Source organism: Drosophila navojoa, chromosome X (assembly GCF_054131105.1).
Source record: "Drosophila navojoa isolate 15081-1374.11 chromosome X, UAZ_NAV_1.0, whole genome shotgun sequence".
NCBI lineage: Eukaryota > Metazoa > Arthropoda > Insecta > Diptera > Drosophilidae > Drosophila > Drosophila navojoa.
Genome location: NC_142895.1, coordinates 785,915 through 813,905, shown reverse-complemented (window position 1 = coordinate 813,905; position 27,991 = coordinate 785,915). Strand labels below are relative to the sequence as shown.

The window sequence follows — 27,991 nt, the reverse complement described above, 5'->3', positions numbered from 1 at the left end:
TGAGTCTGACTGATGTAGTGAAGGCTCAGGTCGTATGCCTCATGTGTGGCTTTCCACTTGCCGCAGCTTGTTGTCCAAGGTACAATCTAGTCGGGCATGCTCAGAGCTCGCCACTGCGGAGCGAGCACAAAGGAGAAAGGAAAAAAAAAGAGAAACAAAAGACGACAGACGAGATTACAGTTTCGCCATTTCGATTTGATGGAGATAATGGAACGAGTCTCGCCAAGCAAAATGTTGGCTAATTAAAAATTGTTACCCGCCACCGAAGTTTTTTCTCGGAGATTATTATGGAGATAGACGAGCATTACAGTTCGAGCAATACAGCATGGGCAGGAGGGCAACGTGGCCTTAACTGGTGCAGGTTAACAGGGAGTTTACATAGCTTGATTCACATTCCATTCCCACCTCGAATTGAAATAGAACAAAGTCTTCTATTATTGGTCAAGTCTTTTCAAAACACTCTACAAGTCCATCAATAGCATGCATCATATATCTATCATCCATTCGGCACGTCGTCCAGCTCGTAGAGGTTCTCTGGTCTAGAGCTGTGCATTTATCTTGGCCAGCGCATCAGCTGCGGCTAGGCCCATCTCGTGCTCGCTAGAACCGGGCGGCTCCAGCTGCAGTATGTGTGCGCTCTCCTTGAGCAGTCGCACGACCTCCTTGATGCGCCTCTGGAACTCCTGGCGCGACATGCGACCGCTCTGCATGCCCAGCTGGGCGAGCACCATGATCGGCGCATGCAGCTCGTACATGATGAGACCTGCAAGAGATAGAGATAACTCGGGTGAGTGCTTGGTACATGAAGAGGGAGTTTAAAGAATATCCGAATTTGTATTCTGTATACTCTCGATATTTTAATTTGATAGACTAATAGATGCAAAGTATTAGAAACATCAAAGTCGAGATCTACATACTGAAGTCGAATTTTAAATTCTTTTCTATACACTTTAGACTCTGGAGGCAAACTATATATGCTCCATTTAAAACTCTCTATATATAATGATACAATTTCTGGATATTTCCAATGATACTTATTTCTAGAGTCTCTAACTTACCACGCAGTCGGGTTAGACCCGGCTCGAGTATATCAATGACAGCCAGAAACTCGCGACAGTAGCGCTCCTTGCGCTCAATATCCCGTGGGGAGAGCTGCGGCAGCAAATATCCCTCGACGCGGCCATAAATCTGGCATAGCGAGTACTTGGCGGACAGCAGGAGATAGTGATTGGGTCGCAGCACCTCGCGATATCTACAAATAGGGCAATCGAAGGACTTCAATCAATTTATCAAACTCAGAGTCACCCTTGACCCTTGACCCCTGAACCAAATGCTGCTGATACAAACCATGGGTATAAGTACTTAGTTAGTGAGAAGCTGTATTAAACGCTCCATGGGCGGAACGAAGAGAGAGCGAGAGAGAGAGAGAGAGACTTCCGTATAATCGTAATGTTAATATTAAACTCTTGCTTGGCTCCACTGCTTGTGGACTCTATGATCAAGCATTATCAGTCAGAATTGGAATAGACAGAAAAAGAAGTTTTCTGATTTACATAGGAAACAATTCACTGTTATTGATGACTGATTGATATGCTAAACTAATTAGCTTGATGATCGACCCAATGATTGACTGATTCACCAACTCGGTGATTGGTCAGTGATTGATTGAGTTCTGACTCATCGATTAACGGTATTTGATTTATGATCAATCAGACTGTCTTGGACTGTTGATGGATGATGGACATACTGATTGACGCTGTGAATGGTTGACAGATTGATCAAAACAATAAATAAAACTGAGTGATCTGTTTTTTTCCAGTCATTCTTAGATTTTTTGATTGATTCACGGATTCGCAATCACTGGCCCATTGCTATCCTCACTGATGCGCAAGCTGACTGTCAATCATGGACTAGATAGATATGGCAATCAAAGCTAAGAGTCTCTCAGGGAAAGAGTCTGTAAGGCATTAGAAGTTGTATTAGACTGATGCGATTTGATGGAAGAAGCCGCCGGCAAATGTCTGCTGAGTGTGAGTTGTCATTGGTTTTTAGCAAAGTTAACGGAGTGGCTGAAATTACTGTTAAAGTTAAGATCTAGCAAGTAAATAAGTTATTGAGGTGAGTAGTATTGGATGAGCTCCGCCAGATGGCAGGCAGCGATGGACGTACCGTATTAGAAAGTTTTCCAAGGCGGGAATGTCGTGGACATCGATGGACTCGAGATCGTCGTTGATGTGATCCAAGAGGCGCTCCACTTGCGCCGACTCGATGCGATGAGCACAGCGATCGCAGCTGAACAGTAGAGGGAGAAAGAGATAAAGAGAGAGGGAGAGTCTTAGTGAGAGCGGGATTGAAGCAATGTTGAGGTTTACTCACGCCCAGTCGGCCTCCTGGTTGAGCGGCTCTGTGGCGCGAATGCTGCCTGTTCGACAGATTTTGCAGACGAGGTCGCTGCAGTCGCTGCCCAGCTCACGGGGATCGGCGCAGCGCTGGCACTGGCACCAGAACAGCTTGCCGCCCTGGATGAAGGTGCGACGCTTCAAGGTGCCCTGCAGCGTATACGCATAGCTGAGCGTCAGTGTCTCCTGCTCGCGCACCGAACGGGACGTCCGCAGGATGATCGAGTAGTCCAGTGGATCGTCCGTGTGCGATGTGTTTGGTCGGCAGTCGTGCGCGAGCAGAAAGGCGCTCGGATATAGCGTACGCGCCTTGCCCCCTCGCTGCCCAATCTCAAAGCAGTTCACATCCAGAATGCCACAGATCTCGTGCACCTCCGCCGGCTCCAGCCCGCCCAGCTCCTGGGCCAGCTGCCAATCGTGGAGCAGTCGCTGCACGACTTTCTTCTCATAGTGCTGCCAGAGCGTGAGGTTCTCGCGCCGCTGCTCCGTGTGCGACTCCATCAGCCGTATCCTGGCGTACTCCTCCGGCCGGTGCTGCCGCATCAGCAAGATGCGCACAATCAGCACCAGCTCGTACAGGTCCCGCACCGCGTCGGGCGAGGCGCTCTCGTTGAGCAGCTCAGCCGCCTGCGCGCGTCGCCGGCCGTACAGCTCGCACTCCTCGCGGCTGTGCCCGCTGCTCTGCCGCAGTCCGCGGCAGTCGGCGGCGCACAGCGGCCAGCCGCAGCCCTCGCAGCGGCATTGCGCCGGCCCCAGCCGGACTGGCTGGTAGCAGCCCAGGCAGACGGGCTCGCAGCTGACGCAGGGTCCGATTGCCAGGGGCTGCTCTCTGATGAGCTGCTCGCCGGCGGCCAGCGCGCGGTTGGCCACCAAGTAGCGTCCGTAGAGCTCCGAGTGCTCCACTCGGTAGGCTGGCAGCGGCTCCTCCTGCTGCTCCTTCGGCTGCTGCTGTGTGTCCCTCTGCCGGCTCCTGCTCTGCTGCTGCTGCTGCTGCTGCTGGCGCCTCGTCTGCGCAAAAGAGAGAAGAGGAGGGGCAGTGGCTGCTCATTAGTGGCGCTGCTAATTGTATTCTAATTGCTCTGGTATATTCCGAGTCCATGGCTCATTAATCACATGGCCCGATGCTTGAATCTCGACAGGGAAAGGGTGCCAGCGGAGGCGTGCCAAGGGAGTGTGGAGTGTAGCTCTGCCTCTGCGTCTGCCCTGACTCTGCCCTGACTCTGCTTCTGCCTGTCAACAGCTGGCAATTAAAAGACACTCAACGTTAAATGCCTCAAACGATGAGAGCGCGCGCACCTCAACAGGTGCACATCAACGTTACGAGCTCCTCTCAGCCAGCTGCTCTCGGCTGCTGCACAGGCCATCAGTTGCAGGCTCTGCGAGTGACAAGTCTGTCTCTGGAGCAATGCACGCTTCGGCATGTTACTTTCTCTGACTATGTATGTATGTATGTCTGAATGATGTCCTCCCACTGAACTCAACTTGATGTGCTTATCATTGACTTTATCTGTATATGTATCTGTATCTGTCTGTCTCTGTCTGCACTTGTCTTATTCGTATGGTTATCATTATAGTTCCTTTTCATTATTGTTGTCAGTGTGATTATCACCTGCGATAATAATGACAAATATCATGACTCATCATGCATAATCATTATGTTTATCACTTTGGCATATAATTATAATATAATCACTCATAATTACTATCATCAATCATTATATATTATTATTTTTATGCATTATAATAATATGATATTGTTTATTCTCATTAGCATCATTTATTACTGTTGTCCTTACATATTACAGGTATTGATTCATCACTTTCATCAGTCCTCAGTCATCCATCACTCATTATCATTATCATTATCATGACTTGCATTGATTTCCTACCATCATCATTTATTATCATTACTCGTTAGCTTTTATTGTCAAAGCCATCAATCATAAGCCATCATACATTATCATTGCTCATTGGCATTATCTATTATCATTGTCATTATGTATTATTATCGGTATTTACATAATTCATTATTCATCAATAATTAGTATCAGTCGTTACTCTGTATCTGTATCATCAGCCCTTAGTCATCCATCACTCATTATCATTATCATGACTTTCATTGATTTATTAGCATCATCATTCATTATCATTGCTCATAATCATTTTTAATTTTCACCATCATTCATTATCATTGCTCATTGGCATCATCTATTATCATTGTCCTCATGCATTATTATCGGTATTGACATCATTCATTATTATCATCAGTCACTATCATTACTCTTCAGTCATCCATCTCTCAATATCATCAGTCCTCAATCATCCTTCACTCATTATCATGACTTTCATTCAATTTCCACCATTCATTATTCACTATTATCAATTCATTATCCGATACCATCATTCACTATATATCTTTCATCATTCATTATCATCACTCATTGGTAATGTTTCGCCCATTTCTGATTGCGATTTCTTTGTTTTTCTGCTCCTCCGTTCCACGATTTCGTTCAATTTGCACTCCAGCTATGCACATCTCATTGAAATTGACTTTGATTTCGAAAACAATTCTGATGTAACTGTAAACAGGCGGAAAGAAGCAGAGTGAAGCAACACGGAATCATTTCAATTTTATTGGAGCAACTAGAGGCGATCGAGCGACGCATATTTTGTGTGGATACGGCGTTTATTTATAGGTCGCGTCGGCTGAGACGCTGCGCGCTCTAAAGATAGATGGCTAGAGAACGCGCCCCAGTGCCACCCCGCCGCGGCACGCCCCGCTGCGAATCGGGGGCATTCCACAAAAGTGTTCCCCTTTAATATATGCATAAATATATATTTCAATTTGTAGAAATAGAATCAACAATAAAAATAAATAAATAGAAAGTTTATATACAAATTTTAATTACAGAAAAAATAAATGAAACAAAAAATGAAACACAAATTTTACATTTGGTATTTTTCTTTTCATTCGGGTACAGCCATTTCTCTCTCTCTCTCTCTCACTCTCACACACACACACACACACACAGTAGCTCACATGTCATGTGCACATATTTATTCTGTATTAAATTAATTTTTAATTATGCAGCCCGTCGAAGTTCATAGCCTCCCACCCCCGCCCCCACCGTCCCACACGCCCACCAAAAGTCATTCCACAGCCCCATTGCGTATACCCTGTAATACTCTGGCAATTATGTTTACTTTTTTTCTTGCTGGCATCTCGATTGTTTGTTTTTTTTTTTATTTATTTTTATTTTTATTTATTTTTTAATGGCTATTTTCGCCGCTTTCTCTCGGCGGCCTGCAGTGATTAACGTTGAAATTGCTTTTAATTGATAAATTATTTTGTTTGGTGATTTCGCGAAAGATTTTTGGGGTTGTCTTTTAATCGATGTGTTTAACAAGTTGTCATTTGATTACAGCCATTTAAATGGGCACGCATGATAAAGGCAACAAACAGCGACAGCGACAGCGACAACGACAACAACAACAACAGCAATGGAATTATAAATTTATTTTGGTTTTGGTTTCGCGTTGTTCGAGCCGCGGCACACGAATTGCAACTGTCGAATTTGTCGTCAACGGCAACGGCATTTGGCTCAGATTCAACAGTTGGCCTATACACACACACACACACACACACACGCATCAGTCACACACTCATCTCTCATCTGAAATTTGTTGTTATATTTATACATTTTTCAATTTAGTGAAATAAAATTTGTTTTTTTTTTCTTTCTCTCAATTTTTTTCGTTTCCTGAAATTTGGAATATCTTTAGCTGTCACGCCCCCCTCGAAAGCTATTTGCCGCCCCCATTTGGCTGAACTGTGGCCTGGCACGCTCATTAATGCACTCAAGTAGCGTGCATGAAGCATGACCGACTTGCAAATACCCTGTAAAAAGTTGTTCGACAAAGTCAATCAATCATTGATGTAACTAATGTACATATATGCATGGGCATATACCCTGTAAATTCTGAGAAATTCATATGAACCAACGAATAGAACCAAATACGATTGATTTGATATACCCTGCAAATTGTATGTGAATGTTGATTGAGCTTAGTGGATATAGGTATACCCTATTAAGCTCTCTATATATGAATTTCATTTATGTTTCAGCTCAGCATTTGCTCAGTCTCAGGCTTCCAGATACGCATGAAGGTAAGAGGGCGCACAATCTAGAATACCCTGTACGAAGTCCATGAATCCGAAATCGAAATCTATCATGCGTCCATCAATCCATCATCAACTCATATCTGTTTGTTTGTTAAAGTAAACAAAATTTTGTGAAATTGCATTTGGCTTCCATGAATTTACAGTTGTTTTCTTTACGTCTGTAGTGGGGCATTTGGGCTTGATTTAAATTCCATTATCAAATAAAATGAAGCCCGTTTCGCTTGAAACTCTAAGAAAAATATGAAAAACCAATTTGTGGACAACTAAAACAAATTGCTTTTCCAGCAGACTTTTTCAGCACGTGAAAACTAAGGTGAAAATGATGAAAATGGTGTCGCAAAAAATGTTGCAGGTCACATATATTTAATGCATCATCTCGCTGTCTCTCTCTCTCTCTCTCTCACTCGCTCTCCTCTCCACTCCGTTTCATTCCCCTCTCCTCTTCACACGCTCGCTTTGTCTGCATTTCAAGTCTGTTGTTTTTTTGTGTGCAAAACGAGGGCATTTCAATTAGTTGCCAAAATGTAGCCGCTGGCCAGTTGCTAAATACCCTGTAAGCACAAGGAAATAAGGCGTATTCGCAGTGCAATTAGGAATAGTAATCAAGCATTTGGCTCACAGGGTATATTCGTATCGGGTATGCCCTGTTTACGTTGGGCTTGCCGAATGAAGAGATACACTGTTGCTGCTTACAGGGTATTTAAAGTTGGGTATACCGTATATTGAAATAGATCAATGCCATGTGAGATGGCCTCTTAGTCTGAATTGAACTTGTGTCTTGACTTACAGGGTATTTCCCAGTTGAGTATACTCTGCTACCGCTCCAGGGCATTTATATTCTTCGTACGAAATCATGCATTTTCCTTTCCCATTCGCCTTTTACCACCCATTTCAGCTTAGAGGGTATCTGCTAGTCGTATACACCCTGCCTGGCAGTCGAAACTTGCTGCAGTTGCGTTTAATTGTTGCTGCCATTGGGGACGGCAACAACAACAACAACAACAACAACAACAGCTTGACAGCCCCAAAAGTATGTGACGGCAACTGCCAGCGGGCGCTGCGACGCTTTTAGTCAGGTGTCGCGGGCGGAACGGAACGGGCGGGAATGGAACATGGAACATGGCACTAGGAACATGAAACATGAAATGTGCATAACTCGTATTGGCACTCGCTTTCGCTTTGTTTATGATCTGGAGCGGAAACACAACGCAGGCGACACCTCTCTGCCGCCACGCCCCCTGCCTCCACAGCCCCCCTGCCGAGAGCTGAGCTGGGAGCCACAAGTTTGCCTAGCTGGCAAATATTTGCGAGTCAAGTTGCCAAGCATCACCACCAGCAGTTAGTTGGGCGTTTGCGTGAGTGGGGGCGTGGCACGCCTCTTTTGTAGCTGCTGCTGCTGTTGTTGTTGTTGTTGTTGTTGCTGATGATGATGATTTTTGGTGTCAGCATAAATGTCACTCGCTTCCTTTATCCACTCCTCACTCCCCTCTCCCCCTCACTTCCCTCTCTCCCCTCATCCTCCATTAGTCAACTGTCCGTCTCGCTGGCTATGCAACTGTGTCAACTTAACCCATTGTCTGCCCATTGCCAGGCTTGTCGCCATATGCCACGCCCACGTCCGATGCCCGAATAGAGCTGATGCCAAGTGCAAGTGGGTAAGTCTCTAGCGAGGGCCGCCCCATCAGCATAGCTGAGAGCAGTACGTCAGTTCATCTCGTATATTTCCCACAAATTTAATTCACATTCCTCTCTCAATTCAATTCTCCGACTCTGTGGAGTCCTCTCTCTAATCCGTAGTCTTCATCCATCATCTTCCCTCAGACTCCCTCACAACTTCTCTAGCGACCCACGCTCCTTGGCCCTCCGGACACCATGCATGTGAGAGTCCTTTTAGACATTGACAGAGCCTGAAGCTGCACTAATTATTACACTAGGCACTTGCCCAACCTCTGGCGCTCTCGCCTCTACCTCCCCTACCGCCTCTACCGCCTCTCCCGCCCACTTGCATGCTGTGGAAATGAAAAAAACTACATCTTTCGTTTTTGGAATGCATTCACTGTGTAAGGATATATATATTTGAAAGTTAAGCATATGTATAATCCGTACGATTGACTAGTGCAGCAAACCGGATAGACCAACCTCGCTTTCAAGAACGCTATCCTTCGCGACGACTGTGTGTGGTGGTACGATGTGGTACGGTGTGGAATGGTGTGGAATGGTGTGACGTGGAGTGGCGGGGTGTATTTTGTGCGGTTAGTAGAACGATCCCTATAATGCGCTTTAAGCGACATTAACGGTTCCAAAATATTGACGTACTCCCAACTAAGACGTTTCGAGTGATGGTGATGTGACGCATACGTAGGATGAGGTGAGATGAGTGGACGGGCTATGTCTGCTTCGAGTGGTGTCGTCGCGGTACCGTAAGCTTGAAATCGCATTGGCCAAGTAACTGTAATGGGAATGCAGAGAATTCAATTGAGAATGCAGAGTAGAATTAAGAGCCGTAAACTTACCATATAAATTTTTTCAATTTTTTTTTTTTTTTTTTTACAAATGATCATGGCGAATTCGCATAGCTCGAGTGAATCGCGCGTGCGTACCCATGCGCGGTCACGTGTCAGGCGAATTACCGGTGGGCATCATGTGCGGCTTTTACGATGATTCGTGATTCTAGATTATTGGTAAGTCTGGGCAATTGTCGGTCATAGGTAGGTAGGTAATTGCTGGTAATTGTACGTCATTGGAGGTCATTACTGGTAGAGGGTGATTGAAAAGATGCGTATATTTATGTTTGATCCGAGTTTCATTGCTTCCAATATTTCGTTGCTTTTTCAACATGAATGAAAGTCGTGTGGAACAGGTGTTCAAAACAAAATTCGGACTGTAGCTGCGCAACTGATGCGTGTTAATTTCAATCAGATGAATAAACGATGTTATATGATTCAAGTATTATGTATAAAGAGATGCGATTCCGCTATTTTCAACAGTTTTGCTATATAGATATTGAGAATTATTCTGCAATGGCAAAGTCTTACGTTAGTCCAGCTTGTCTATCACGCATCGAGGGTACCAGGCCTTACCTTGGTTTATTTTGCTTTCCCGTATTTGAATTTTTTGTGTTTCATGTTTGCATATTTCTAGAGATGTTTATTCCGTTTATATATATTATTAAAAAGAAAACCAAACCAATTTTTTTTTCACATTTTTGTGAAATTTTTCTTTTTTTTTCACGCGACTATACAATTTCGTTTTATATCCCCAAATGATGCTTTCTCGAAGCATTTTTATCATTTTTTTTTTTTTTAGTTGTTCACATTTTAATTTTGGTTTGTTCGAGAGCCAAATTCAGAATGAATATGAAATGGTTTTTTTTTTCACGTGCCGATACAATTTTGTTTTTTTTTTTTTTCTGAAATAATGCTTTCTCAGAGCATTACTATTTTTGATTTATTTTTGAATTTTTCACTTTTGAATTTTTGTTGTTTGTTCGAGAGCCAAATACCGAATGCATATAAACGAAACGGGGCTTGAGATGTCAGCCTGGGCTCGTCCTAAAAGATAACTAGATTTAAAAAAAATTTCATTTAACAATACGCCTACTTCGATATATCGTTAAAGCGACACGTGAGTAAAATTTTGTTTTTTTTTTTCCGAAATAATGCCTTTTCAGAGCATTTTATTTATTTTGGTTTTTTTGAATTTTTATTTTTTAATTTTGGTTGTTGTTCGTTCGAAAGCCAAATACAGAATGAATATAATATGAAACGGGGCTTGGGGTATCGCTTGGGCTCGCCCCAAAAGCCAACTAGATTAAAAAAAATTTTTCAAACAAAATTTTACCTAAAAATACGCCTACTTCGATATATCTGTTAAGCGACACGTGATTTCAATTTTTTTCCGAAATAATGCTTTTTTAGAGCATTTTTATTATTTTTGTTTTTTGGAATTTTTCACTTTTGAATTTTGATTGTTGTTCGTTCGAAAGCCAAATACAGAATGAATATAATATGAAACGGGGCTTGGGGTATCGCTTAGGGTCGCCCCAAAAGCCAACTAGATTCAAAAAAAAATTTGCAAACAAAATTTTACCTAAAAATACGCCTACTTTGATATATCTGTTAAGCGACACGTGATTTCAATTTTTTTTTTCCGAAATAATGCTTTCTCAGAGCATTTTATTATTTTTGTTTTTTGAAATTTTTCACTTTTGAATTTTGGTTGTTGTTCGTTCGAAAGCCAAATACAGAATGAATATAATATGAAACAGGGCTTGGGGTATCAGCCTGGGCTCGCCCCAAAAGTTAACTAGATGCAAAAAAATTTTACCTAAAAATACGCCTACTTCGATAAGCGGCACGTGATTACAATTTTGTCTTTTTCCGAAATAATGCTTTTTCAGAGCATTTTATTATTTTTGTTTTTCTGAATTTTTTACTTTTGAATTTTGGTTGTTGTTCGTTCGAAAGCCAAATACAGAATGAATATAATATGAAACAGGGCTTGGGGTATCAGCCTGGGCTCACCCAAAAGCTAACTAGATTTGAAAAAAATATATGTTGCCTTTTAAGGTGTTTCGCTATGGCCGATCATACGTTGCTTTACTGCAACACAACGTGTAGAAAAGAGACAGTCATAGTGATAAATAATCTGTGTAATTTAAGGAGAAGGAGAGAAACAAAGAGCCAATCATTGTATTGCAAGACAATGGGCTACAGGTACCGTTAGCTGGCAATCGTATTGGCTGTCGTTAAGCCAAACGCGCCGACAGACTAAAAGAGAAAGACAGAGACAACAACAACGATCACAAGATGCATACAAAAGCAAGCTGACTGAGCGCGCGAGGCAATAGAAGAGTTGTTAAAGTGATTGCTTTCTCGCTTTTTAATATAATTTAAAGCAAATACGTGAGGGTGTGCGTGTGTATGTGCATCTATGCACGTGTATGTGTGTGATTGCGATAACATTGATTTAAACACTCCGCTTTGAATGGCTTTTAGAGTAAATATTGCTATTGTCTGTTGGCCTGCGGCGTATTTAAAAACTCACCACAGAGCGTAATTCTTTTTATATTGTTTTCTTTTATTTCATTTCAATTTTTTTTTCCTTCTGTCTTTTGTTTGTTTAGTGTGTGTGTGTGAGAGTATGTGTGTGTTGTGTTTTTGGGGGGAAATGCAAGTGTAACGACGTTATGCCGGCTTTTTTGCCTGCGCCTTTGCGTACCGTCCTCTCTCCTCTCATTGCCGTGCAGCGAGCAAAGCCCACTCAAAACAAACAAATCAAAGCGCTTTGCACGTGTCAAGCAGCGGCTCAGCCACACAGCGACTCAAACGGGACGCCATGAAAGAGTGGGCGAGACGATGCGGAAGACGCGGCGAGGCGAAGCGAAGCGAGACATGGCGAGTGGAAGCAAGACGGGCCGAGGCGCGGTGCAACGATTCGAGCCAGCCGAGCCGAGCGCTTGAGTGGCCAAGCACGAGCGACTGCCGAGTGCCGACAGGCGACAGGCGACACTGTTTTGTGTTGCTTTATAACTCACCACGCAGCAGAGCAACTGGCACAGTCGTCGACCGGCTTTCGCAGTGTTCGCACTTGTCGTGCGCTTTCCGCAACGTTACAGTTAACAGTTAGCTCTCGAAAATAGCGTAAATAACGTAAGCGAAACACACGTGTGGAGCCAACAAGAAAAGGCGCTCACTGGACTTTTACGCCAGCTGCTCTTCATTGTTGTTGTTGATTTTTTTTTTTTTTTTTTTTTTTTTTTTTTTTTTTATAAGTGAAACTGAAACCGCGCCGCAGCGAGCGATATTCGCGTGTGTGAGAAAGGAGTGACAAAAGTTATTAATCATTTAAGCACATTTATGTCGCCTGGCTAACACACACACACACACACACAGACTTACAAATACCACACAGTCACACACTTCAAAAAAAATTGCGGAAATTTAGTTTGCTTTGTCTGCGTGCGTGCCGTCGTCATTGGTGTTGTTATTGCTGTCTCGTTTTCCCCTTTTCGATGGCCGCTTTAAATTCTGTTTATTTCCTTGCTGCCTATTTTTAGGCATTTTGTGGTAAATTTAATAACGGCACCTGCCAAATGCTGCGCGTGTTTCGCCAACCGTTTTGAGTGCATTTTTTGTTGCCCACCCAATTGTCTGTGTGTGATCGAAGCATTGTCGAAAATTAATTTCGCTCAGTCAGAGCTGAGTGATTTCTTCGTTCCTTTTGTTTGCTTTGAGCGTCTCTGTCTGCGTGGACTGCGTGCGAGTGCATTGAATTGAGTAATTCGTGGGAGTGCTAGAGCAGTTCCTTTTGACTCGGTGATCTCATTTGTTGAGTGGTTTATGATGTACGATTTATGAGTGAGTCGCAATTGCATAAATTGCGTGTACTATCATAATAATGTGAGTGATATACAATAATGCTCTGATTGGCTGAGTTGTTGTGGTAATGGATTATCGTTTACGTTTCTTTATGCAATTTGTAATCATACTAAATTGGGCCTTTTCATCACTGTTAACAGATATATACTTGAGTTTTTTGGCCGCAGCTCCTGGTTCGCTTCACCTGTCGCATACAAATCGAAAATTAGTTTTTAATCGAATGCAATTTTTTCCGTTTTTATTGTAAAATTGAAATGAGAGATCGCTTTCTAATGCAAATTGATTCGCATTTATGCGAACATTTATATATGTATAAGTTTATGTGTGTGTGTGTCTCTCTCTTGCCATATTCAGACTTGAGTGTTCAATCGCTTTGCCCTTAGGCTCGTCCCATAAGCCGAATTTGGTGTAGCTGGATGAACATAATGTGCCTCCACAAAGATATGAGTTAAGAGGGGATAAGATAAGAGGCTGACTGGATCAAAGTTCGTCTGCAATGAGAGTATAGAAATACGAACTCAACTTATAGTATCCATATGATTGGATGACTGATATTATAGATGGATGGCTGCCACTGCCTGTATAATAGGATATAGATAGATAAGATTAATATCGTCAAGTTTTTGCCTTTTGGGCTAATGTGTTAGAGATACTTCCATCAGTTGTGAGACTCTCTTGATGGCAATCAGTTGCCTTCTTTCGGTCCATTGATTTCGTCAGCTTGTCACGGCAGCTCATATATTATCATAATATCTTCACGATTTCGGCAACGATTTATGAAAATTGAAATTGTTTTTTTTGTCCTTTTATTATGCCTTGCCCGCTGCCTCACACCTGTCACGCCATCGATTCGCCTTTGGCTACACTTCCTTCATCTCCGTTGACTCCTTTGCTGCCATCTGCTTCAATACTTTATGCAAAATAGTTCTAGTTCTTGGTTGCCCATTTGGGAATTTCTTGGCATTTCAATTGGCACAAATTGCTAGGCAAGAGTTGATCAATATTGAAGTGCTACATAGATTAGTCAGCCTATCGTTTAAAGTCTCTGACTTTTGTTCTATCGATATATATCGCATTGCAATATTCAATAGACTTAAAGCCTTACATAGCATTGTTTCGGTAAGCCGTCAGGTCCTCATCGCACCCCTTTGCTACGGATAGAATCAGCTCCCAAATTCCCATTTCCCTTCTGCGATTTATTGGTAGTTACACTCTTCGCTCTCTTCTTCTCGCCTCTCTCGCTCTCTCTCTTGGATGCTATGGTGGTATACAATTGTCATAATTCAATTTTAGTTTTAATTTCCGCTCTTGGGCGTAAATTGCATTTGCACACACCACACCAACACACCCACACTTCTATTCATATTGTCCTTACACACACACACACACAGGCAGTCGTGCATGAGGTATTGATGAAATCTGCTCACATTTCTATAGGGCTCTATTGTTATCGGTTATCGAAACTGTTTTGATTGCAACATATTTAAGCTGAAAATGTCACCGAATGCGTTTATCGCCATGTGCCACGCCCCCCAACCGAAATGGGGGCTGCTGGGCGGAGTTGTTTGGCTGTCGCTGCTGTTGCCTCTGGCCGCCGGCGGTTCGTGCCGCGAGGCTCAGCTCTGTTGCAACGGACGCGACTCGTCGTGCGTGGTTCAGAAGGCGCCGGTGAATGCGATTATCGAGGATCTGAGCGATAAGCCGTGCTATTGCGATCACGCCTGTCTCAAGCTGGGCGATTGCTGTGACGACTTCAAGGATCATTGTGGAGGTGAGTAGCTGCAACTTGATATTGTTATCGATAATTATCGATAAGTTTAACTCATGTTTTGCTTAGCGTAAGTTAAACTTGGCTTTTTAAACCCATGCCGGAAGGCATATAAGTACAATAGTATCGAGATCGATAAGTATCGATAAAAGTAGGCTTGCAGCTGAGTAGGCTGTTGCCTCAACTATACTAATTATTTGCATTTTTATGAAATATCCAATCGGTAAATGGACTTTTTGATGAGGGACTCCATATTTTGAGGGCGACATGAAGAGCAAAAGTTTCCGGAGCTGAGCCGAAGTTCATTAGCAAGCGTCGCAGATCTAATGCGATATAAACTAGCTAAACAACAGCGCGAATATTCTCAATATGCTGCAGACTAAAGTCCTCCCCCTCCTCCTCCTCCTCCTCGTCCTCCTTGGTGCTTGCATCCTTCGCGTGGCTGCGTTGCTGCGTGTCTGCCTGGCAGGCATGTAACTAGGACTATAAAAAGGCCAACTTAATGGCCACATCCACAAAACTAAGAGCAACATTCATGGCTCGTTGGCTCGCACTGCCTGACGACTGCCGGCAGCCGACTGCTCACTGCTGACTGCTGCCTGTCGACGCAATGCCACGCCCCCTGCCCTCCTGCCAGTCGCGTCTTACAATTTGTTCCTTTGCATTTTTCTTCTTTTCTTTTTCTTTTTTTTTTGGGTTTTGTGAAAGTACAATAGCTAAAGGGCTTTAATTTTATTACACACAGCAAATAAAGTCAACGAACATGCGGCGGCGGCATCTCTCGCCTCTCTACGCGCTTCTCAGACAGCCAAATTAAATAAGATACAGATGGCGATGGAATGGGCGGGAGGGGCCGAGGGAAGGCAGAGAGTGGAAGACACTGGCGAAGACTTGGCCAAAAGTTGAAATTTTTGCGTGCCAGCTGCGGCTACACAACTTGCCACAACAATATATAACAAAAGACAGCAATGACAGACTAGGCAGATACCCTGCAAAGGCTGAGCAGAAAACCAGCAGAAATGTGAATTGATTTTCGCATTGGAATGAGCTCGACATTAAGGACTGCAGGTTGAGTGATGCACATAGGGGAGTGGGGGCTGCCTGTATACCCTGTAATTCTCAGCACGTGCTCTCCCCTTCCATTTCACTATTTCGCTGCGTCTGCTACAGCTTTATATATGTGTATGTGCATACAGCTTGCCTTTATGCTTGCCAAATTTACAGGGTATCAGATAAAAAACTACAAAACAAATGGCGGCGCAGCGGGCACAACAGCAGTTAAGGCCCGTCGCTGGCAACACACAATTTATTTAATTTCGTATTAAATTTGATTTGATTTTTATTGTTGTTAGTGAGATGGAGAGAGAGAGAGAGAGATAGAGAGAGAGAAAGAGACAGAGACAGAGACAGAGATGGGGCAGAGCGAGTAGAGATTTATGATTACATGAAGGAGGCGCATCAATTAAAGCGCCGCTGCAAAAGAAAACCCATAAACACAAAAACTAATACGAATACAAATAACAACAGCTCACAAGACACACACACACACACACACACACACACAAGCTCCTGCTCCAGCCGCAGGCATTACAATGAAACATAAAACGGACAATGACAATAATTTGCCAGCCTCTGGAGTCTCTTCGTAGACAAGGTATCTAGGGGCGAAAGAGGGAGAGTTTTGGCCAGATATTATCAGAGGGAGGGAGCCTGTTGCAGTGGGCGTTAATAGAGTGGGCGTGGCTATACAGCTGAGTGCAATTGAATTTGGTTATTACCAATAACTGAATGTCCTGAATGTGAACTGCTTGAAAATGTGTGCATTGAATTGGCCTTGGTATGAACTTAAATCAGCTATCGATATGTATCGATAAATATGTGTTTTGCTCATGCAAATTCATATATGTTTGCAAATTACTTATGAACTTTATCTTGAGTTTCCAGCACAGATTTAAATGCACTTCAATTGATATATCGAAGGATCGATATAGCATTTTTTAGTTCTTATTGCATTTTCGTGCTACAGATAATTGCTTTAAAGGTCCAGCCTTTAAGTCAGCTTACGCCCTGCCCTGCCCTTTGCGTCTGTCGCTTTTGTTGCTGGACCATCCCGAACTCTCGTATTTTATTTTCTTGGCATTTTATACAGAACGTCTATAACTACCAATTAAGTTTGGTAAATATATCGTGCTATAAACATAACAAACATGTCAAACTAACAGGCAGGCGAAATGGCGGCGGGGCGGGGCGGGGCGGGGCCGGGGCGAGAGATGTGAGCGGACAAGCCGAGTGACAGGCAGTCAGACAGGCAGGCAAAAGGAAATGCGTATAAAGCGATAAATGTCAAGTTAAGCAACAGAAAGAGAAAACAGAAAACACAAAACAGAAAGCACGAAAGCTAAAAGCCAGAGGGGGAACGGACACTGGGCAAGGGGAAGGGGAAAACAGGAAAACCTAAGCAGCAACAACTCGTAAGGTTGTAGAGATCGCACTGCTGGAATGGGCTATTCAGCTGGCTTAGCATGTGCAGCTGTTGGTAACAATCAATCAAAGTCATCTCAATATATATCGATAACGATAGCGATAAACGAATCAAAGCAACAACTGCCTTCTGTGATATGGAAAGGATTCAACTCTAAGCTGAAGCAGATAAAAGTGTTGATATATCGATAGCAATAGCGATAACGATTGTTTATTCCGCACTCTCTTTCCCCAAGAGTCACTTAATATCCCTAACATATCTCTATAAGTTTCTCTATCTATCTGAATTTCTCCCTCGCCCACTCTCTATACATCTCCTTCTCTCCCTCGTTGAAAAAACTCTTTAAGCCAAGTCTTCCCAATTAATTCGCCAATTAAACTATCATAATCAACGCTAATTAGTTCGGCGAAATATTTGAAGGCAGCGGATGGGGATGCCTTATTAATGTCGCCTTAATAGGGCATGGAATGTTCAGCATTTGAAAGCCTTTCAGTTGACGCCGAATTAATGATAATCGGTTGAATATGTCGACAATTAATAGCAGCTTCGGATGGGGTATGCTCTAGTGTGATATGTGCGCAGGGGACCTTGTTTATAAACTGCCTCAAACTACGCTCCTAGTTCGCATAGTAACTTGAGGAAACTTTGCCTTTGTGTTAATAGATTGAACCAATCATTTGTGGCCCAAACGTCATTAGGCGTGTTTACGAAGCTGAGAGCCAAATGACCCAACTTGGATAATTCACTTCGCGGTTCGAGTGTGGCTTACCGCAAGTCTTAGCCTTAGATCTTGGTTCGAATAGCAAGTGGGGGACAGATAAATGATACTGTATTCGATACTTTGTGCACACCCTTCGAATCACTTTAATCAATATAAAGGGTATACATTAGAGAAGAAGAAGCAGAAAAAACAAGAAATTTAATGAGCGCCATATCGAGTGACCGAAAAAACCCCTTCTGACCCTTTCAGCCTCGAACGTTGGTCTCAAATTGTTGGCAAACAACTTAAAGGCACGGCCAGACAGATAGACAAACAGAGAGACAGACGGACTTGCTCCTAGACTGACCTAGCCACCCCCACAGGCCAGGCCAGCCCCGGCCCAGCCCCTTGTCACGCCCTCCCCCGAAAGCGTTTTGTGAGTAGGTAAATGAAACACATTTGCGTCAAGACCTATCAAATCAAATAAATCAGTTGCAAAGTGAAAGGAAAACAACTTGATGAGCGGCCAGTGCAAGAGATCGACGATGCAATACCCTGCAGAGCACAATGTGAAATGATTAACTGTGTGAATAATAAGTAAAGCTTCTGGATACTGGGCACTTCCAGCCCATCAGGGTTAAGTCCACTTTATTCATTTTACAGCCATGAATTGAAAAGAGAGTATGATTGTGTATGCATGTATATGTAGTCTACACACAGCAGATATACCCACATGCTAGTCATGTTGTTCTTATAGGGTATGAATAATAAGGGCTCAGTCCATCGCATTTGACTTGGGTCTTTATTCTGAACGGATTTGCAGGCAATTCTTGGCCTCTGCTTTTGCTTTTGCAGCGACTAATGAGCGCTGAGCCTGCAGCTCGTACGCTCCATTTGCCCTAGGTTGAGAGGGACAGCCAAATGGCGGGCATGGAATGCGCCTTGGTCTTAATGCCCCATTGAATGTTTCCCTAACAATCTGAGGCCGTCTACGCTACAGCTTAAAGGGAGTTCAGAAGTCGACTTAGCCCTTGAAGTCCATCAAAATGGCCCGAAACGAAAAAGGCATAAATATTAATTATTATCAAAATTGTGCTAAACACTCAATTAGAAAGTCACCCCAGCGGATTTTAGCTGTGTGTGTGTGTGTGTGTGTGTGTGTGTGTGTGTGTGTGTGTGTGTGTGTGTGCTGTTTGCGTTCAATAAAGATAATAATAGAGTAATTATTATGAAAACGTTTGTTAATGCTTCACATGCCACGCCCACAGCGACCTCATACTGAGTGTGTGTGTGTGTGTGTGTGTGTGTGTGTGTGTGTGTGTGGGTGTATTTGTATAGCTATTCACTAATGCTTGGGGCCAAGACTTTTGCGGCTCAAAAACTTTTAGCACTTTATTAATTTCATTTAGCACATTAAAAGCATTTTGTTAATCCTATGGCCATCAATTTGTAGCATACACACACACTCTCCCTCTCTTGCTCTCTCACTCTCGCACTCTCTCACTCTCTCACTCTCTCACTCTGTGCTGGGCATTTGTCAAATCAAGTTTCTATTAAGCCAAAGTAATTGGTAAGGCGCAGACTGAAACTTCTTTAATATGTTAAGTCATTAGACTAAGACCAACGAAATTCCGATGGAATTTGCCAGGCAATGAGAGTTAGGGTAATCCTGCAACAGCCCAGAGTTTTGTGCGTTCTGAAACTGATACTGAAACTGGAATTATGCCCATTATGTGGAAGCTGGCGTTGGGTCATATTTGAGACTCACTGACATGAAGAGTAATTATGTGTGGCCAAATGTGTGGGGGTAACTGAGCTCTGCTGGGAAGTCCTTGCTCTCAGGAGAGAGGCAGAGGTTAGCTTGTATGATTTTCCTGTTGCCGAGTTGGGGCAGTACTTAAAGGTACTGCAAGTAATACACCCCATCTGTGCCTCCAATTCACATCCTCTTCGGGCTGAGTACGTCCGAGAATCTTCATATTTGTAGATATCCAAATGACAATTTAAGGGTCGCCAACTGATTTCTCAAAGGAACACCCCTAGTGAAGCTCGGTTTAGCCTAGCCAAATATATATAAAACAGGCCATGAGAAATTCTAAAGCCGATATGCCAGCAACGGCATACAAATTTATTCAGTTTGTGATCAGGCATCGAACTGAGAATAGGAAAAAAAAAAAAAAATTCCTAAAAATATATAAATAAGTGGAAGCGATTGTGAAAGGAGAGAAAATGTTAAGAAAGCCATTTCAGAAAAGCCGAGGTCCCACGCAGGCTCCGCGCCCAGCGCAGCTGACCGCTACGCGCAGCGCGTCGGACGAGAAGATGGAGCAGCACTTCGTGCAGCAAATGGAGCTGATCAGGGATATGAGCAAGGCACATCCGCGCGCAGCTGTGCGCGAGCTCTGCCCCAAGTGGCTGGGCATCTTCTCGCGCACGACCAAGGAGGAGCGGTCGGCTAGGAACTGCCTGATCGCCCTGATGCACTGCCAGCTGAAGCAGGACAGAAGGCTGAGCTACCCCTTTACGGATGTGCACAACTGCAATCGAGACTTGCGCATGGTGCTCAGCTACTACGATGCTAAGGGCAAGCCGACGAGGCAGAAGAGGACCGACGGAAAGATTGTGACCAAAATTGTTAAGCAGCCAGCAAAGACGCTGCTGCGCAAGCCAGACTCTCGCCTCAAGTCTATAAAAAGCAGCAGTGTCGCGAACTTGCGTGTGCCGCAGCCGTCGCGTGTAAATTTTCCCAACGAAGGACACGAGTCGACTCCGCAGAACGGGCTAAATGACGACAAGCCAAGGGCAGTAGGAAGTGCCGAGAGGCAGACAGGCCAATTGGACAAAGGCGAGCGCTGGAACTGGCACGATGAGCTCATCGCTAATACCAGGCCCGGCGGTAAAATGCTGACTACGTCCAAGTCTTCGGTAGCTCCACCTCGGCCGCCTATCGCCAAGAGCCCACCCAGGCCCACCAAATCAACTACCGCCCCGCTCAACGACCTGCCAGTGGCCCCGCACCCAAGGGACTTGCCTGTGCCTAATCGCCGAATGAAGCCCTTGATTGAGCTGTACAGGAAGAAGAACTTCAGGGAGCATGAGAGCGACACCGATCAGGAAGTGTCTCAAATTCAGTCGAAGAACCTCCTGACTTTGGCCCCGCGACCTGAGCGACTCGAGAGGTCTGAGCGATCCGAACGACTCAAACGACCTGAGCGATCTGAACGGCCTGAGCGATCCGAACGTCCGGAGCGATCTGTGCGATTTGAACGTCCTGAGCGATCCGAGCGACTCGAACAGCCTGAGCGATCCGAACGACCTGAGCGACTCGAGAAACCTGTTAAACTCGAGCGACTTGGGAGGCCCGTTAAACTCGAACAGCCCAAGAGACCTGCACAGCCCGTGCGACCCGTGCGACCCGAGCGACCCATGCGTCCCATGCGACCCTTGCATCCAGAGAAGACGCCAGAGCTTATGCGCAAAATGATGGATATCGAGAGACGCAAGAAGCAGCAGGCGATCGAACGGAAGCAGCGCGAACGCGAGCGTGAGCGCCAAAAGGCGCGAGAAGCGGAAGCGAAGAAGCGTGAGGAGCAGTTCCTGGAAAAGGAGCGGCTGCATAACCTGAAGGAGCACGAGAACCAGATGCTGCGTGTGCACCAGCAGCGCGAGCACGAGCGCAACTTGCGCAGGCAGAGGGCGAAGGAGATGGGTGTGTTCACGCTGAAGAAGCGCGGCAAGCAGCCCGCACAGCCGAATTCGAAGGTGGAGTCACGCGCAAAGGTGCTGCGGGAGACGAAAGAGATTGAAGCTAAGCTGAACAAACAGCAGTCGACGTGCCAGAAACCCAGGGCGGAGGAGCTCCGACTTGAGCGCTGGGAGCAGCTCGAGTTGAAACAATCTCAGCTGCGAACCGAGCAGGCGCTCAAGGAGGAGGGCCTCCAGCCCTTGGATGTAAGCATCGACCCGGCGATCGGCGATAAGCTGAAACATGAACCGGTGCTCGTAGAGGAGCTCAAAAAGTGGCACGAGCTGGAGAGAATACGCCTGGAGGAGGAGCAAATAATACGGCGCACCGAGGAGCTGGAGCGCAAGATAAGCGCTGTACGCGACAAGCAGCTGGCGGACAAGCTGCGCTACATAGTGAGTCAGCAGCAGGACGGACATGTCGCCCAGATCCTGAGGATGCAGCAGAAGCTGCTGGAGGGAGAACCTCTATCTAGCCGTGAACCGACGCCACGCTCTGACAAGGATAGCAGCCCGACGCCAGCTCCCAGCCAACATGCGCCAGAGCCAGTGGAGCAGAATCGCAACAGCAACTCGAACTTGAACTCCAACCCGAACTCGAACCCCCCTAGATCGAGACATAGTCATAGTGACAGGACTCGAGCTGGCGATAGCAAGCCTCCACAACACATCCACACGCCTCATCCGGCCCCAACACCATTGCCGTCCGCCTCCCCAACGCCCGTTCAGTCCAACGAGCAGCTGAACAGCGATAGCAAGCCTCCACACATGCTCACGCCTCTTGCGGCCCCAACAGCATCGTCGTCCGTCTCCTCAACGCCCGTTCAGTCCGACGAGCAGCTGGACAGCGCCGAGCGCGCGGAGCTGCAGGAATACACCAGGCAGTGCTTCCTGCAGCACATCGATGAGCAGCGGCAGCGCCTGCAGTTGGCCGAACAGAAGGTCCAGACCATCGAGATGGAGAAGCAGCAGCTGGAGAAGGAGATCAAGGAGCGCTGTGACGTGCTGCAGTGGCTGACCCAAGCGCAGAGCCGCCGCGACGTGAGTGTGCTCAACCAGCTGAACCTCAACAGCGGCGACACTGGCAAGCTGTGCAAGACAATGTCGGACCTGGTGCCGGAGCTCGTCAAGCTCGCCTGGCGCATCCAGCGCTTGAACAGCGACTCCAAGTTCAAGTCCATTGCCAAGCGGATGGAGGCGGCAGGGCGTCGAGCCCAGTCAACGAGCGTCAACGAGTGCAAGCGCATGTGGTCGCCACTGATAAAACGCTACGTGCAGTTCGATGAGCGCCGCAAGTCTAGCTCGAGCGAGACCCCGCTGCCGTCCGACGCGGAGCTGAGGAAGGAGATGAAGACTTATCTGCAAAAGTGGCTGCGTGACAATCCGCCGCAGCAAGAGCCCTCCAGCGGGGAGTACTTCACAACACAGCCATCGCTGTCGCAGCGCTACCGGCGCCTCCTGGAGATGAGCAAGTCGCGGCCGCGGTCCGAGCGAAGGAGGACGCAGGGAGCAAAGAGAGGCACCACGGCGAAGCCCGGCCACAACAGCAGCAGCAGCAACGTCAGCTGTCGCGCGGTCTATGGCGGCGGCGACACCGCCCACGAGCTGAATGAGTCGACGAGGCCCAGGGATAGAGCCCAGCGCCATCATTGCCCGCACCGAGCGTGCCAGGAGCAAAGGCAGAGGGGAAGGAGGGGCAAGGGCGTTGCAATAAGCTGCTCACAGTCCACGCAGACAGAGACCCCGAGCCACTCACTGCCCACGAGCTCCACGCGCAACTCGCTGATGATTCGCAGCAGACGGCGGATGCAGAACCGCATGCGCATGCAGGCTATGCGGAATCGCAGGCGTCATGACGACCAATTGCTGTCGAGCGAGCGATTTCAGCTGTCCGACCAGGAGGTGGAGCAGGAGCGGAGAATTCTCCAGCGGCTGCTGCAGGACAGCGAGTCGGGTGGGAGCGAGCGGTCCCATCTGCTGGTGGAGAATGCGCTGATGCAGCGCAAGCTGCGCGTGGCCAAGCAGCGGCAGCAGCAGCTGAAGCAGCTGCAGCTCCGAATGCTGAAGGCCTCCGTCGAGGCGCTGCAGCTGCTGGACGAGGCGAAGGAGGTCTCCAGGCCCGAAACAGAGACCGTATGCAATCACACCTGCATTCGCTGGCGACACGAGCTCCAGTTGTCCGTCCAGCCACTGTCGAAGGTGCCCTGCCGCATCTTTGGGATGCTCTTCGAGCCGCTGCTGCACGAGGGCGAGGATCAGCAGGAGCTGCGCCGCCAAATCGGCATTCTGGATGAGCAGCTGGAAAAGCAGCTGGCCAGCCGGCTGAACCGGGCGTTTGACAAGTGCCACACCTGCTGCTGCCAGCAGCGCCTGCAGTCCGCCTGGAAGTCTCATCTGGAGCACGACCTCGCGCAGCGCAAGGTGCTGGCCACTCACAGCTTCCAGCTGCTGCGTCAGCTCTTCGACGAGCACTGCAGCAAGTCGCGCGCCATCTGGCTGGGCGCTCTGCAGACCATCGAGACGCTCTACTTCGAGCACATCGCCGAGAAGATGTCAATGGCCTGTGCGGCCAAGGACTCGACTCCTGACAAGAGACCCGATCACTAAATCCTGGAATTTCCAAAGTCTGATTCAAGAATCTTCAGCTCAATTTTCAACTGCTGACAGGAGCACTCCCGGCTTGACTAAATCAACCAATATTAGATGTGGAGTTACCTTGGATATATATACCACGATCTCTCCTTCCCATTGTTCCATTGTTCGATTTTCGATATTTTGATCATTGTTTCCAAATTTAGTTAGTTGCATTTTATTATGTTCGAACCGTTGTTGTTTTGTAGCCGTGAAGGCTAGTTACCGATAGGTCTCCTGTTGACCTCATTAATTCCTTTCGTTTATAGAATTCCTTGTCAATAAAGATCTAGTTAAATTCCAATTTCTTTCTCTTTCTTCCTTTGGATGATTCGACCTTACTCTTTCACACAGAGCTGGGAAGCCTTTGCCTGTAGATAAACTACATAGGATGGACCTCTTCTGATCGATATTTGCCTCTATCTGGAGACCTCTTATAGCGGATGTAATAATGGAGACTTTGTCTTTGAGCTCCTTCCACAAGATCTCTTCCATCTTGGTCCATCTTCCTCTCCCTGCGCTTCTCTGGCAACTCCGACTTGCTGCTCGTGTCACTTTGCGCTTCTTATAACCCATTTGTGTCCATGTCAATGTTGATATTTGTTGTCTCCGCTCGTTGTTGTTTTCGCAACGACAGCCAGAGTCAAACTCAATTTAACAAAAAATCAACGTAAATGTAAATTGAAACCTGCTTGCGAGCCGTGAGTCAACGTTTGGCAGCAGACAACGAGGCTCAGTCCTTGCTTCTTGCCCCTCACCCCGTAACCCTTTGACCCTCTCTTGCTACACCTGCCCGCCTCTCCATCTCTCTGTCTGGCTTCATTCCTTTCCCTTCCACATGTGCTTGCACACAACACTTGAGAGCCGACGCTGCGGCAGGTAAAAACTCTGACCTGACCTATCTTGCACTTAAAGTCTACCTCTGACATCCCTCTGCCGCTGCCACTACCCGACTCTCCTTTGATGGCTCGCTCTATTTGTGTTGGTTAAAAAGCAATTTCTTCGCTGGGTGCTGTTGCACTCGCATTATTGCCTCGTCGACTGCAACAACTGCTGACATTTGCGCCGCCATCAGCCATCAGCAGTTTGGTGCATACCCTGTTCGTGAGGCTGTGCGTCGAGCGTATTGCACCAGTGCATGTACCCAATTGGAAATGTGTGTAAATGTATGCCAAGACATTAATATTTTCCACATGATGTCGAGGACGCCCACATGGCTTTATCGGACAGGTATTTCTTTGATATTTTCCTCAGTTCCCACAGGCTAATTGCCAGGCCTCTTCTGATTCTTCGTTTGATGCTCTTTTGCATGTCCAAAGACAATGAAAATGGTTTTTCTCGTCTCCTTTATTCTTCTCTTCGTTTGTTATCAAGATTTTATAATGTGCCCGGCTAGTGGATACCACATCTTTCTGCCCACATCTAGATTCTTCTTTTGTCTACTCTCTGCTTCGTCAGTATTGCTGTAAATCTTATCTGCTTGTCTTTTATTTATTGTTGCTTCTTGAATTTGATATCTTGCTCCTCCTCTTGTCTGCTTTTCTGCAGATCTTCAATCTGACTTTTCGTTCTTGAATCCCCTCTCATCGTTGCATATACACCTAGGCAGACCCATATATTGCCCTATCACGCCTCCACTTGTCTTGGCCAGTCCTTTTCCAACTGTCTTCACAGCTGTCTCACATGTCCCTAGGCAATTGCAGTTATGTTTGGGCACAATGGGAGCTTACTGCCCTCCAGGTCTTCGTTTGATTTTCGCATAGAGACTGCTGAGGTAATAGGCTAGGGTATGCCATTGTCACGCTGCCATAGTCAGTGTTTCTTCATGCCCGCAGTTTGCCTTTGTCACTTCCCCTACGACGTCAGCAGTCTCAGCCCTACGCTCAAGCACTCCGCCACTCGCCCACCTCTTTTGCATTTTTATTTCGGCATAATAAATGATGACAAATTAATTAAATTGACAAGGATGCCGCTGCAGCTTCTTGACGTCGACGACGCTGACGACGCTGACGGTGAGCTGCAATCGGTTGTTATCATCGCGTATACGCAATGTGAACGTGGCGCTGCGTTACGTTACGTTGCCTTGCGTTACGTATTCGCAATGCCGTCGTCTGCTGATTGCTGATTAAATGTAAATGTTGTTGTTGCCCCTCTCACTCTCTCGCTCTCTCACTCTCTCGCTCTCACTGTGTCATTCGAGACTCTTCAATTAATAATGAAGGCGTGGCTATGCCAACCCAACGTCTCCTCCTTTTGGCTGCTGCTGCTGCTGCTGCGGCGGCGGTTGCTCAGTTGCGCCTAATTGAAAGTTGTGTTTTTTTTTTCTCCTCCTAACTTGAGTGACATGAGTTTTTAAGTCAAGTGAGCGTTGCATTTGCCTGCATGCCTTTCCTCAGCCCCTCCTCCACCCGCCTCGTCTTCACTCGCAAATGCACAGCACCCAGAGTGAAAGTTCTGGGGCCAAACTGACCTTGACCAAAAAAGAATTCCTCCCCGTTCTCATAAACATATGCACATGCCCATGCACACCCTACAGCCACTGCCCTGTAGGAAATTTGCGAGAGCAGCGACTGCCGCAAATTAGTGGAAAACTGAGCTGATGAGGAGCTGATAAGGATGTATGAAGTGGGAAGTATGAAGTATGAAGTATGAAGTATGAAGTATGAAGTATGATGTATGAAGTGTGAAGTATGAAGTATGAAGTATGAAGTATGAAGTATGAAGTATGAAGTATGAAGTATGAAGTATGAAGTATGAAGTATGAAGTATGAAGTATGAAGTATGAAGTATGAAGTATGAAGTATGAAGTATGAAGTATGAAGTATGAAGTATGAAGTATGAAGTATGAAGTATGAAGTATGAAGTATGAAGTATGAAGTATGAAGTATGAAGTATGAAGTATGAAGTATGAAGTATGAAGTATGAAGTATGAAGTATGAAGTATGCCGTATGAAGTCTGCGTATGAAGTATGCCGTCTGCCGTCTGCCGTGAAGTCTGAAGTCTGCCGTCTGAAGTCTGCCGTATGAAGTCTGCCGTCTGCCGTCTGCCGTCTGCCGTCTGCCGTATGCCGTCTGCCGTCTGCCGTCTGCCGTCTGCCGTCTGCCGTCTGCCGTCTGCCGTATGCCGTAAGCCTTCTGAGTATGCCGCCTTTTATTATAAACTATGGGCAGAGATTCCTTTCCGTAGTTCTTTTTTCCTTGTGCCGCAGTTCCGTTCTCCTGTTACACATCTGTAGCTCTCTCTATAATCTGTCATGCATGGCTTTGCTGGAGTCTCGTGCTGTGGTATCAGCCAAAGTCAAGCATGCTTATTGACAAGCTGCAGCCACCGAAGCCACCGGGCCGAGGCTGTCAAGTTTCTAGCTGGCATTTTGTTAGCCTCGTTTTCGAAATTTCGTCTTGGCTGCTTGTTTGGCTGTTGTTCGAGTTGTTGTTGTAATTAGTGCATGTAACATTTGAAGGGATATTAATTACTTTGATGTGAATGTGTGTGTGCATATGTGGAAGTGTGTGTGAGTGTGTGTGTGTGTGTGTGTGTTTACCTAGCATGTTTGACATGCTGGCAACAAGCGGCGCCATCAGCACCGCAGCTGAGCAGCTTAGCTGACCCACTTGCTGCCGTCGAGCCTTTCAGCCGTTCCGTCACACGCCCCGCTTACAAATTTCACCCACACACACAGACATACTCTCCCTCTCTCTCTCTT

General features: G+C 46.0%; 3 protein-coding genes and 1 long non-coding RNA gene across 14 annotated transcripts in view; 2 read left to right on the top strand and 2 right to left on the bottom strand.

Moving 5' to 3' along the window:
• Positions 1 to 394: 394 nt before the first annotated feature.
• On the bottom strand, positions 395 to 5,977 carry SmydA-4 (SET and MYND domain containing, arthropod-specific, member 4). 2 transcript variants are annotated; one of them, XM_089264180.1, is made up of 5 exons: positions 5,604 to 5,977; positions 2,377 to 3,407; positions 2,170 to 2,292; positions 1,059 to 1,252; positions 395 to 763 (listed from the first exon to the last, which is right to left on the bottom strand). In XM_089264180.1, exons 1-5 carry the CDS (start codon positions 5,619 to 5,621, stop codon positions 540 to 542), a joined length of 1,590 nt encoding a protein of 529 aa, XP_089120306.1. In that variant the 5' UTR covers positions 5,622 to 5,977; the 3' UTR covers positions 395 to 539. The 2 variants fall into 2 exon arrangements, with proteins under 2 accessions (XP_089120306.1, XP_089120307.1); XM_089264181.1 differs by having other exon boundaries at positions 396 to 763; positions 2,377 to 3,395.
• Positions 5,978 to 8,616: 2,639 nt separating this feature from the next.
• Positions 8,617 to 11,126, bottom strand: LOC149090500 (uncharacterized). 8 transcript variants are annotated; one of them, XR_016197299.1, is made up of 4 exons: positions 10,672 to 11,126; positions 9,663 to 10,144; positions 9,096 to 9,597; positions 8,617 to 9,031 (listed from the first exon to the last, which is right to left on the bottom strand). It is a non-coding gene; the product is annotated as an uncharacterized LOC149090500 (long non-coding RNA). The 8 variants fall into 8 exon arrangements; XR_016197298.1 differs by having other exon boundaries at positions 9,663 to 10,133; XR_016197303.1 differs by having other exon boundaries at positions 10,909 to 11,126.
• A 986-nt stretch (positions 11,127 to 12,112) lies between these two features.
• vex (somatomedin B and thrombospondin type 1 domain containing protein vexed) overlaps positions 12,113 to 27,991 on the top strand; it is a 96,266-nt gene continuing 80,387 nt past the window's right edge. The window contains exons 1-2 of one of the 3 annotated variants that reach the window (XM_089263374.1): positions 12,113 to 12,233; positions 14,400 to 14,733. In XM_089263374.1, coding sequence (XP_089119500.1) covers positions 14,457 to 14,733 — 277 coding nt within the window. In that variant the 5' untranslated portion in view covers positions 12,113 to 12,233; positions 14,400 to 14,456. Of the gene's footprint in view, positions 12,234 to 12,350; positions 12,417 to 14,399; positions 14,734 to 27,991 lie in introns of those variants that run through there. The other 2 variants (XM_089263376.1, XM_089263375.1) reach the window with 2 other exon arrangements.
• On the top strand, positions 20,009 to 24,466 carry LOC149090499 (uncharacterized). Its single transcript, XM_089264220.1, has one exon. It carries the CDS (start codon positions 20,142 to 20,144, stop codon positions 24,261 to 24,263), a length of 4,122 nt encoding a protein of 1,373 aa, XP_089120346.1. The 5' UTR covers positions 20,009 to 20,141; the 3' UTR covers positions 24,264 to 24,466.

Coding starts and splice junctions, on each gene's coding strand:
- SmydA-4 (XM_089264180.1), bottom strand. Junction 2,293..2,376: donor AACCAGGAGGCCGACTGGGC/GTGAGTAAACCT, acceptor TCTACTGTTCAG/CTGCGATCGCTGTGCTCATC. Junction 1,253..2,169: donor TTGGAAAACTTTCTAATACG/GTACGTCCATCG, acceptor CCCTATTTGTAG/ATATCGCGAGGTGCTGCGAC.
- LOC149090499 (XM_089264220.1), top strand. CDS start 20,142: ATGTTAAGAAAGCCATTTCAGAAAAGCCGAGGTCCCACGCAGGCTCCG.